Source organism: Dendrobates tinctorius, unplaced genomic scaffold (genome assembly GCF_039654945.1).
Source record: "Dendrobates tinctorius isolate UK_male_01 unplaced genomic scaffold, ASM3965494v1 ptg000006l, whole genome shotgun sequence".
Taxonomy (NCBI): domain Eukaryota; kingdom Metazoa; phylum Chordata; class Amphibia; order Anura; family Dendrobatidae; genus Dendrobates; species Dendrobates tinctorius.
Window position 1 is genome coordinate 18,226,822 of NW_027361674.1, and position 12,596 is coordinate 18,239,417.

Consider the following 12,596-nt stretch of genomic DNA (forward strand, 5'->3'; position numbering starts at 1 on the left):
TTACCAACAGAGAGGAAATGGTTGAGGAAGTAAAGGTGGCTGGGAATTTAGGAGGCAGCATTCGTGCTATCATTGAATTTTGGATTACAAGAGGAGGAAGACCAGCAAGGATTCGGACTTTAAGGTTGGACTTCAGAAAGGCAGATTTTAATAGACTCAGAAAGAGGGTAGTGTGGGGATGTGGCTCGCTTAGGTGCAGCGGGAGACAAATATGAGACAGGTTCTTCAACAGTGCTTGCGGTTTATTCACGGCATAAACGCACAAGGCAACGTAACACCAAACAAATAGCCTTTTAGCTCAGGCAAAATAACACAAAATGTCCGTAGTTGTAGACTCAGAGCAGGAGTCTCAGCACACATGGGAGGCTTAGTCCTCCCCACACACAACTCCCTGGTTCAGGAGCAGGCCACATTATAAGGCTGTAGCCACACCCACAAACTCAGCAGCTGACTGGTCACCTGACTGTGACCTCACCACAGGTCCTTCAAACAACCACAATAATAATATCTGGTACGCTTTACTTATGCCTTACATTATAGAGACAAGCCATTTATGAGGCACATATCTCCCATCAATTACACGACCCTTAGCCCTGCCACAGTAGGAAAAGTCCAATGGCTGGATATTCTAAAGGACAGAAATGTCCAAGAAGGATGGGAGATTTTGCTAATTGAAATTCTCAACGCACAATCAGTAACAATCCTGAAAAGAAGGAAGAATTGGAAGCATTTAAAGAGACCAGAGTGGATCAACATAGAACTTAGTCACTTGTTAAAAATGAAAAATAATATGTATATCAAATGGAAAGAGGGGGGAATATATAAAGAAGAATATAATGTTGTTTGCAGGGAATGCAGGGGAAGAGTTATAAGAGCTAAAGCCAGTAATGAAGTAATGCTTGCAAGGGAGACCAAGAGCAGTAAAAAAGGATTTTGGGGATATGTCAAAAGCATAAAAAAAGTCAAAGATGCTATAGGTTTTTACAGGATGAAAAGGGTAATGTGGTGAAAAATGATGCTGAGATGGACGAACTTTTACAATCCTATTTTGCATCTGTGTTCTCTTATAAACCAATTGTAACACAGTGCCATCGAAGGAATAAAAGAATCCACGCTATCCATAAACAGAGAGATGGTGAGGAAATACTTAGCTAATTTAAATTAATTTAAATCTCCTGGTCAAGATGAATTACATCCTAGGGTGCTGAAAGAGTTAGCAGAGGAAATTGCAGAACCACTAGCCAGAATCTTTGAAAAATCCTGGAAAACAGGAGAAGTCCCAAAAAATGTTGTCCCATTCTTCAAAAAAGGAAAAAAGATGGAGCCAGGAAATTACAGGCCAGTAAGCCTTACTTCTATTCCAGGAAAGATACTTGAGCAAATTATTAAAGAGCATGTATGCAAGTACTTGGATAAGAATACAGTAATTAACCAGAGCCAACATGGGTTTGTGGCAAACAAGTCATACTAATCTAATTTCCTTCTATGATGGAATCACTGACTGGGTAGATCAGGGAAATGCGGTATACAGTACAGACCAAAAGTTTGGACACACCTTCTCATTCAAAGAGTTTTCTTTATTTTCATGACTATGAAAATTGTAGATTCACTCTGAAGGCATTAAAACTATGAATTTACACATGTGGAATTATATAATTAACAAAAAAGTGTGAAACATCTGAAAATACTGTATGTCTTATATTCTAGGTTCTTCAAAGTAGCCACCTTTTGCTTTGATTACTGCTTTGCACACTCTTGGCATTCTCTTGATGAGCTTCAAGAGGTAGTCACCGGAAAGGTTTAATAAGTGGATTTCTTGCCTTATAAATGGGGTTGGGACCATCAGTTGTGTTGTGCAGAAGTCTGGTGGATACACAGCTGATAGTCCCACTGAACAGACTGTTAGAATTTGTATTATGGCAAGAAAAAAGCAGCTAAGTAAAGAAAAATGAGCGGCCATCATTACTTTAAGAAATGAAGGTCAGTCAGTCCGAAAAATTGGGAAAACTTTGAAAGTGTCCCCAAGTGCAGTGGCAAAAACCATCAAGCGCTACAAAGAAACTGGCTCACAAGAGGACCGCACCAGGAAAGGAAGACCAAGAGTCACCTCTGCTGCGGAGGATAAGTTCATCCAAGTCACCAGCCTCAGAAATCGCAGGTTAACAGCAGCTCAGATTATAGACCAGGTCAATGCCACACAGAGTTCTAGCAGCAGACACGTCTCTACAACAACTGTTAAGAGGAGACTTTGTGCAGCAGGCCTTCATGGTAAAATAGCTGCTAGGAAACCACTGCTAAGGACAGGCAACAAGCAGAAGAGACTTGTTTGGTCTAAAGAACACAAGGAATGGACATTAGACCAGTGGAAATCTGTGCTTTGGTCTGATGAGTCCAAATTTGAGATCTTTGGCTCCAACCACCGTGTCTTTGTGCGACGCAGAAAAGGTGAACGGATGGACTCTATATGCCTGGTTCTCACCGTCAAGCATGGAGGAGGAGGTGTGATGGTGTAGGGGGACTTTGCTGGTGACACTGTTGGGGATTTATCAAAATTGAAGGCATACTGAACCAGCATGGCTACCACAGCATCTTGTACCGGCATGCTATTCCATCCAGTTTGCGTTTAGTTGGACCATCATTTATTTTTCAACAGGACAATGACCCCAAACACACCTCCAGGCTGTGTAAGGGCTATTTGACCAAGAAGGAGAGTGATGGGGTGCTACGCCAGATGACCTGGCCTCCACAGTCACCAGACCTGAACCCAATCGAGATGGTTTGGGGTGAGCTGGACCGCAGAGTGAAGGCAAAAGGGCCAACAAGTGCTAATGTGACGTCCGCCTGCATGTCTGGGCTGCAGTAAGACAGCACCCCGAGCAATCCCGATACCCTTTACCCCTATACAGGGATCTGGATTTACAGCAGAGCCCAGGAGGCGCTGTCTGAATATGAGTAGCGGGCCAGAGCAGGACGGTCGCCAGAGAGGGGTTAAAAAACGGGACAAAAAGCGTACTCAGGAATCCGAGTCTTAACCAGGCGGACAGCAAAGGTACAAAAAATGGCAGGCAATAGCAGAGTCAAATTCAGGCCAAGGTCAGAATCATAAACCAGGAGGACGGCAGAGGTACAGAATCGTTAGGCAGTAGCAGAGTCAGAAATCCAGGCAAAGGTCAGAATCAAAGTTAGCAAATAACAACTAGCACACTGGGGGAACCAAGACTGTATCTGGCGGCCTGCAAGACAGGCCCCAAGGTATTTGAAGGATCAAGCTATCCCTCACAGGTTCACCGTTTTCAGTTGTTTCACACTTTTTTGTTAATTATATAATTCCACGTGTGTTAATTCATAGTTTTGATGGCATCAGAGTGAATCTACAATTTTCATAGTCATGAAAATAAAGAAAACTCTTTGAATGAGAAGGTGTGTCCAAACTTTTGGTCTGTACTGTACAGTAAGTATATCTCGACTTCAGCAAAGCATTTGATAAAGTATCTCATACTATGCTTATTGAAAAAAATGACCAAGTATGGGATTGACAAGGCTACAGGTACGTGGATTTATAACTGGCTCAGTGATCGTACTCAAAGAGTGGCAATAAATGGTTGTACATCCAAATGGAAAAGTGTTTCAAGTGGAATACCAAAAGGCTCTGTCCTGGCCCCAGTGTTATTCAACAATTTTAGAAATGATCTAGAAAATGGAACTGAAGGTAAACTAATCAAATTTGCAGACTATGCAATGCTAGGAGGGATAGCTAACACTAGAGAAGACAGAGAAAGGATTCAGAAGGATCTAGATAACAATGAACAATGGGCAGCGACTAACACAATGCTATTTAACTTGGAGAAAGATCTGGGCAAGAAAAACGAAACCTACATCTATAGAATGGGAGGAATAGAAATAAGCAACAGCACATGTGAAAAAGACTTGGGTATACTAATAGATCACAGACTGCACTTGATTCAACAGTGTGATGCAGCAGACACAGTTCTAGGATGTATTAAGAGAAGCATAGAGACTAGATCACGTGAACTCATTATCCTCCTCTACTTCTCTTTGGTCAGGCCTCATCTGGAATATTGTGTACAGTTCTGGTTACCACATTTTCAAAAAGATACTGAAAAACTGGAGCAAGTTCAAAGAAGAGATACCAGGATGGTAAGCGGACTGCAAATTATGTCCTATGAGGAATGGTTAAAGGATCTGGGCATGTTTAGCTAACAAAAAAGAAGGCTAAGAGGAGACTTAATAGCTGTCTACAAATATCTGAAGGGATGTAACAGTGTAGAGGGATAATCATTATTCTCATTTGCACATGAAAACACAAGAAGCAATGGAATGAAACTGAAAGGGAGAAGACACAGATTAGATACTAGTAAAAACTTTTTGACAGCGAGGGTGATCAATGAGTGGAACAGGCTGCCTGGAGAAGTGGTGAGTTCTCCTTCAATGGAAGTCTTCAAACAGAGGCTGGACAGACATCTGTCTGAGATGTTTAGTGAATCCTGCATTGAGCAGGGAGTTGGACACAATGACCTTTGAGGTCTCTTCCAATGCCAACATTCTATGAATCTATAGCGTCTATCCACAGTATCTATCTTTTTTTAATCTATCTACAGCATCTACCCTGAGTCAACAACTAGTGAGGGAGTATGTCTTTGGTCTCCTCAGCATAGGACTTATCCAATACAAGCGTGTAGCTTCTGGAAACTTCTTAAGTTAGCCACATAGTCAAAAGTAGATGGGAGCCCTTCCCCATGGAGGGGTGGATCCCAGGACACAGAACAATAGACATATGTTTTGGCACAGGCAGTTGGGTGTTGACGGGCCAGGGGCTAGGATCTTATGCTGAGGCGAGATCCTAGAGCCCGTGTGTGGAGGGTTAAAAGCTGCCACATGCAATGGTGTTATGTCCCTCATCTGTTGGATCCACTGAACTCATCCCAGGATTATTTTGTCTTTTCCCTGGCGTCGGATTAACGGGTGGTGTCCCCGGAACGGTTTCCCTGTTGGTGTGGACTCATTGTGGACTCTAGAAGACGCTATTGATATTTTATGTTCTATGCTCCCTGTCTCAATAAATCCCACTGTCTTGATCTTCGGCCTGGTGTCACTTCCTGCTCTGTCGCATATACTGTCACAATAACCCCGCCCACACCACTGATTGGCCGCTTTCTGCCTATGAACTGTGTTCACAGAAAGCAGCCAATCAGTGGTGGAGGGGGGTTTACACAGAGCTCACGAATATGGAGGACTGCCTGGCATCAGATTTACTAGTCCTCTAGTGATAAAATTACTACATTACCAGCAAGAGATTATCACAAGTACAGCGACAAGCCCAGTAATTGACACATCGCTGGAATCAAGGTCTCAGTCTCTACATTATTAGATGGTAAAAACATGGTGACAGATTCTCTTAAACCATTTGTCTCATATCTATATTCTACAATTTAAGCCATGTGCATAGGACATAAGGTTGACCTTATCACAGCATGTGGCTGTGTTATGACTCCATTTTCTTCAGCCATGGAGGTCCTTGAGGCCTCTATGGTATATTTGGATTCTCCGATTTTGTATAGGGGAAGTTAGGTTATGCCTGCATTAATAAGGCCTTGGGTTTTAGATTACCCCTGAACCACAGAACGGTGCGCAATAACACAAGTCCAACAAGGAGACTCTCGTTACTCCCTTTTTACAGTTGAGCGCCTGATCTACTTGTAGTGTCAGCGACGCTGCTTTGCAGATGTTTACTGCCAGTTTTGTCCACCTGCACACTGCAGTAAAATTGTGTAAATGTCGCCATTGAGCCCAATCCTAAACCGACGGGCCGGCTGGTTGCTAATTTTACTAGTTGTACTGAAGAACAAGTATTATATTGTTGGCTATTGATTCAGTTCTCAGCACCGATGCTTCCGCCACTGTGTGTAGGCTGTGGTGAAATAAAGCCGCATATGTCGGGGCCGCTGTCCCAGCGGTGGCCATTAATTAGCAGCACACACCTTCCGTCATGCTCCAGATTGCTGGCTTGTAAGTGCGCTGCTCGATTTTGGTTGCCTTGTTGTAAGTACGTGGAAGAAATACTTGTTCCTCCTTTCAACTGCCTGAAAGCAATTTCTGCATTCACGCTGCGTGGGTTATTCATCGCACCGCCATGCTGCTTAGCTTTCTTGTCTGAAATATAAAAATGTCTATTTAGACTAATCCATTTCGAAATAATCGCCGGCCTGTCATTTCCTATAGCTCCACAGTATTAGGAAAAAAAAGGAACAGACGGGTTGTGTGGTATTGTACGACTCTGGGTGCGATTTCATCAGGTATTATTATATAACAGTCCTAGATGAAGGCTGCAGCGGTGCGGAAGGTAGGAGGAGAAATGGAAGCACACACGCACTTTGTCCATCTTCACACTTAGGTAGAGAAAAACGCCACAGAAAACACAAGTGAATTCTATTTTTTTTTCACAAATGCTGCTGTGACCTAAAAGTATATTCAATTTCTTTTTCCTCCTAGGCTTTTTTTCAGCATTTTGGAGGTCAGTTGTGTTTTAATTAAAATGCACTAAAAAGGTTTTCTGGGATTTTTATATTGATGGCCTGTCCTTTAGATAGGTCATGAATAGCGGACTGGTGGGGGTGCGACACCCAGCTCCCCCTCGCTGATCAACTGCTCCCGGTGCCGGGTGAAAGTGCTCAGTTGCAGAGCGGCACAGCTCCGTCACCTGCATAGGGCGGCAGCCGGGTAACATCTGTCCCCTATTCAAATTAATAGGGGGCAATGTGCAGCACCCACCAGCGGCTGGTGTACAGGTGGCGGACCTGCTCAGCTCTGCAACTGAGCACTTTCACCCGGCACCGGGAGCAGCTGATTGGCGAAAGTGTCGTGTGTCCATCAGATCTATCCAAAAGACCAGAGTGGCTTTAAGCCTGCCAAATCTACTGCCATAAATTTGCGACATCTCTTTAATAATCTACAGGCACAGTCGCAGAATGTAAGGGGGAGCAGGGCTGTGGAGTCGGAGTTGTGGAGTCGGTGTTGGAGCCCATTTTGGTGGAGTCAGAGTCATTGAAATTGAGAAGTCTGAGTCGGAGGTTTGGCTTACCGACTCCACAGGTAAACCCAGGTAGGTATATGCCATAGGTAAGGAAGAGTATTACACAAAAAATATCTATTTTATTGAAACATCCATTAAAAATATTAAAATAAGAAAAAGAGATGCAGAAAAAAAACTGAGGGACCAAAAGGTTTTTTATGGGTAATTTTTGCAAAAAGTTAAATACTGTAATATTCAGCGATCACACATATGTATAGTAAACAGACATAATTACTTACTAATTCTACATAGGTCTTTTTTTATCCAGGTATAAAGTGCATAAAAAAGTGATCAGATATACAATTTTAATTATAAATACGGTATATATTGCACAGAACCATAGAAAAATCTTTTTTCAAAAAATGATCAAAGTGAATAAGTGCGTTTGATGGATAGTAGGGTTTGTCCTATTCTTAATTTTGCTTTGCACAAACCAATCAATCCACAATATATTTTGTTATGTAGGGTGCTAAATTAAATGCATCTGAAAGTAAGTAAAAAACAGACCAAATTCATGGCTAGCACCACAACACAAATACATTGAAGGTTGGATGTATTCCTATAGAGTTAGATCAGTTATAATATGCGAAGAAAAAAGAGAAAGGAGACTGTGTGGAAACTGAAGTATTTACCTGAATATTTATGCAATTGAAGGTAAAAGTGCACTCAGGTCCCTCTACCCCGATGCGCATGTTTCGCCCTGCTTCTTCAGGGGGGCATCAGGAAAATTTATCTGATTTAAAAAAAAGATCTATCCTAAGGGACAGGCCATCAATGTAAATGTCCTGGATAACCCCTTTTAAGCTTTAGGAATGCTTTTTTTTAGAATTCAAATAGTAGGCCTACTGGGAAGTGTGAAAACTATACATATTTTTATTTTTTAAAAATTTTGACCCATTTAACATCTTTATAGCTCCTAGAAAACCAAAAGCAAAACACAAAACAAATATCCTGGAATAAAAAAGTAAAAAAATATATTGCAAAAATTGCATGAAGGTAGTAATAATAGTAATAATAAGGGTATTTAGTTAACATAATTTTGATCAAAATAATGTAGAAGCCATCCCGCCACGTCACGGCAACCCTTGTGGGACAGTCCTAACTCTTGTATTTAAAACCTTTCCACTTGTCAAGTGACGTAAATGTGAACAAGGACAGAGGGACTGAACCACCAGTGATAGTATAGGCCCGACAGGATGGATTTTCCAACTCAGAAACAGGGTGGTCACACCCTTATATGCACAGAATGCACATTGAAACAAATAAGAAACTGGGTCTGAGCAGAAAAAGTAAATTAATGTGCATGCAAAATGTAATTGCATATGAACACATGACCTTTACACAGAGAAAACCAAAAGCAAAACACAAAACAAATATCCTGGAATAAAAAAGTAAAAAAATATATTGCAAAAATTGCATGAAGGTAGTAATAATAGTAATAATAAGGGTATTTAGTTAACATAATTTTGATCAAAATAATGTAGAAGCCATCCCGCCACGTCACGGCAACCCTTGTGGGACAGTCCTAACTCTTGTATTTAAAACCTTTCCACTTGTCAAGTGACGTAAATGTGAACAAGGACAGAGGGATATTTGTTTAGTGTTTTGCTTTTGGTTTTCTCTGTGTAAAGGTCATGTGTTCATATGCAATTACATTTTGCATGCACATTAATTTACTTTTTCTGCTCAGACCCAGTTTCTTATTTGTTTCAATGTGCATTCTGTGCATATAAGGGTGTGACCGCCCTGTTTCTGAGTTGGAAAATCCATCCTGTCTGGCCTATACTATTACTGGTGGTTCAGTCCCTCTGTCCTTGTTCACATTTACGTCACTTGACAAGTGGAAAGGTTTTAAATACAAGAGTTAGGACTGTCCCACAAGGGTTGCCGTGACGTGGCGGGATGGCTTCTACATTATTTTAATCAAAATTATGTTAACTAAATACCCTTATTATTACTATTATTACTACCTTCATGCAATTTTTGCAATATATTTTTTTACTTTTTTATTCCAGGATATTTGTTTTGTGTTTTGCTTTTGGTTTTCTCTGTGTAAAGGTCATGTGTTCATATGCAATTACATTTTGCATGCACATTAATTTACTTTTTCTGCTCAGACCCAGTTTCTTATTTGTTTCAATGTGCATTCTGTGCATATAAGGGTGTGACCGCCCTGTTTCTGAGTTGGAAAATCCATCCTGTCTGGCCTATACTATTACTGGTGGTTCAGTCCCTCTGTCCTTGTTCACATTTACGTCACTTGACAAGTGGAAAGGTTTTAAATACAAGAGTTAGGACTGTCCCACAAGGGTTGCCGTGACGTGGCGGGATGGCTTCTACATTATTTTGATCAAAATTATGTTAACTAAATACCCTTATTATTACTATTATTACTACCTTCATGCAATTTTTGCAATATATTTTTTTACTTTTTTATTCCAGGATATTTGTTTTGTGTTTTGCTTTTGGTTTTCTCTGTGTAAAGGTCATGTGTTCATATGCAATTACATTTTGCATGCACATTAATTTACTTTTTCTGCTCAGACCCAGTTTCTTATTTGTTTCAATGTGCATTCTGTGCATATAAGGGTGTGACCGCCCTGTTTCTGAGTTGGAAAATCCATCCTGTCTGGCCTATACTATCACTGGTGGTTCAGTCCCTCTGTCCTTGTTCACATTTACGTCACTTGACAAGTGGAAAGGTTTTAAATACAAGAGTTAGGACTGTCCCACAAGGGTTGCCGTGACGTGGCGGGATGGCTTCTACATTATTTTGATCAAAATTATGTTAACTAAATACCCTTATTATTACTATTATTACTACCTTCATGCAATTTTTGCAATATATTTTTTTACTTTTTTATTCCAGGATATTTGTTTTGTGTTTTGCTTTTGGTTTTCTCTGTGTAAAGGTCATGTGTTCATATGCAATTACATTTTGCATGCACATTAATTTACTTTTTCTGCTCAGACCCAGTTTCTTATCTTTATAGCTCCTGTTGCAAACTATGCAAAACATTGTCCTGCAATTCACTTATTAGGAATTGAACCCAGATTGCTTTATATGCCAATCTACAGTAGTGTGCAAGGCGGCACATACAGTCCCTGAGAGGGTATCATGGGTCCTCAGTGTGCCCCCATTGTATGCTGCAGTAATGTGGAGTCTGAGGTCATGCTTTTATATTTTCATATCAATTTTAGCAGTAAAACTTCTTACATCTCAGCTTTATACCTCTCAGGGCTATTCAGATAGAAAGGGGCCATTTTCTGTCGCCTTGTTTCCAACCACAGGACACCGCAATCTTTAATATGTTCATATTTTTTTTAACTATTAGGTAACAGAGTATTATGGTTTTTTTAATGCAAAATTCATACTGTAAGCTATTGCAGGGATTTTAGAGATAGAATTTTGGCATGTAGCAAAGGTCTAAGGTGTAAAACCCAGCAAGTTGTGTGCACGAAGCGGACAATTCGGCCTCGGCTATTCTTCTCATACCTGCTGTTCTGAAAGCCTGTGTTTATTCCACACCCGGCTGTGTGTATATGAGACACGCTGGCTCGCATTGTGTCTATATAGAGCACTCCATGTCTGTTTTTATGAAGCACCTATAAAAACACATTTTCATTAATCCACAGCAAGGTTGTCTGGCTTAATTGCCTCTGGCTGACATCTTTGTCCTTACTTAATTGCCGCTGATTGACATTTTTGTTTCTAAGCATTAAGCATACGTTTAGAAATTAGTCTCTGTGATTTTAAGACATGGTGCTTAAAAGGAAAAGCTATGTTTAGGGTCGCTCAATTATGTCAACAACTCTTGGCAGAAAATAATTTGTGCAGAAATTAGCACTTAAGAGCCACCCAGCTCCGTGCGAGCCAGCCAAGGGCTCCGAGTGTGCGGCGGGAATGAAAGGCGGAATTAGTGGCATGATTATGATTCCCGGTGTTTAACATCCATTAACATATGTGTACTATACAAGCATTTGAATGCGAGACATATGGAATGGATTGCAATTTACGTACATTTGCTCGATTCATTTGGAAAGATGTCATCTTGTGCATTATTTAAGTAGAGATCAGGCCCGGGGATGTGGTGGTGGTTCCCACCTGGCAGGTAGACATTGGTAACACGTAGTGGTGGTGGCGGTGCCTTGCTCAGGATGAGTGTGGACACTGGATGCACCGCTTCTATGCCGGAGGTCTGACCGGATAACGTCTGTGCATGGGGAAGAGAAAGCACAAAATAACTGGTTTATCTCCTCAAAGTTACCCTTCCACCCCCGACACTAAACTTGACTATACGATAGTCATGTTGGGGTTGGAGGGTGACTTTAAAGGGAACCTGTCAGTGGATTCATGTTTTCCAAACGGCGGCCAGCACGAATCAGAGCCAGGTATGGTTTTCTATGAGGCGCTCCAAAATTTTAGAGAAAACATAGTTTAAAGGTCCGTCCTTAGATCACATTGAGAGACAAGACTAGTTTGCTGCCGCCTCCGTCCGGGATCTCCCGACACCACTCCATGTGATTGACAGGTCTGTCCTATATGTCCACAGCATGAGAGACCTGAAAATCATCTACAGCGTTGCGGAAAGAAACCGACTGGGACTAGTCCTGTCTCTCCTTGTAATCCCCAGCCGGATCTTTAAACTGTGTTTGTTCTGAAATGCTGTAGCGTTTCAGAGAAAATATACGTGGCTACAATCGTGCAGGCAGGATCTGATTCATGCTCCCACGGTTTGGATGGCATGAATCTACTGACCGGTTCTCTTCACAAATTACTGGGATATTTTCGACAATGAACTTTGGATGATTTTTCTGTTTTTTAACCCATAAATCAGCTTAAGTTATTATGTGCTTCCAGATCTGTCGGTCACCAAGCTGCCTACTTGTTCTGCTGTATGTATGATTACCTTGGGGTTACTACAACCAGTCAAGATGTTATATACACTACATCTTATATTCCCTTTTTAATACATTTGGAGGCGGTCCTCTTTGGAACATCATATTTTGCCGTATTTTCTTCCATATGATGCCATATTATAAAGTTATTATAGGTCTGTGATATGGCATGTCATGGAGCAGGCAACAATTCGTGCAGCATCTAACAGGAATATCTCTGTATGATTTCCATGGATTCATTAGGGACCTGTCATGGTTTGAACAGGGTTCTTGCCCTGCACTCACAGGGTTAAATGTTCGTGGCCTCTTTCTGGATCTGGGAGGGGTATTTATACTCAATCTTTACCAGGGTTCTCTGTCAGCTATACTGTTGTTCTGGTGTGTCTGACCCCTGGTGTGCTTGTATTCCGCGTTGCTTGTTTGCTTCCTGTGTATGACCCGGTCTGTTCCCTCACTCTGTACTCCGTCTCTCGTTTTGGTACTATTGTCTTTTCTGGTTCTAACCTCCTGGCTTGGCTATCGTTACTCCGTTACAGTTTGTCCCTACTGTACAGTCTATTGCCCGTTCTGGTTTTCTGATCTATTGCTACTTCCTGACTATCCATTC

General features: G+C 41.4%; 1 protein-coding gene across 4 annotated transcripts in view; it reads right to left on the reverse strand.

Annotated features, from left to right (window-relative positions):
- Positions 1-12,596, reverse strand: part of LRRC9 (leucine rich repeat containing 9) — a 234,531-nt gene that overhangs the window by 29,958 nt on the left and 191,977 nt on the right. For 2 of the 4 annotated variants that reach the window (XM_073571244.1, XM_073571247.1), the window contains exons 31-32: positions 11,112-11,304; positions 6,000-6,171 (exon numbers count right to left, since the gene is read on the reverse strand). In XM_073571244.1, coding sequence (XP_073427345.1) covers positions 6,000-6,171; positions 11,112-11,304 — 365 coding nt within the window. The remainder of the gene's footprint in view (positions 1-5,999; positions 6,172-11,111; positions 11,305-12,596) is intronic. The other 2 variants (XM_073571255.1, XM_073571252.1) reach the window with 1 other exon arrangement.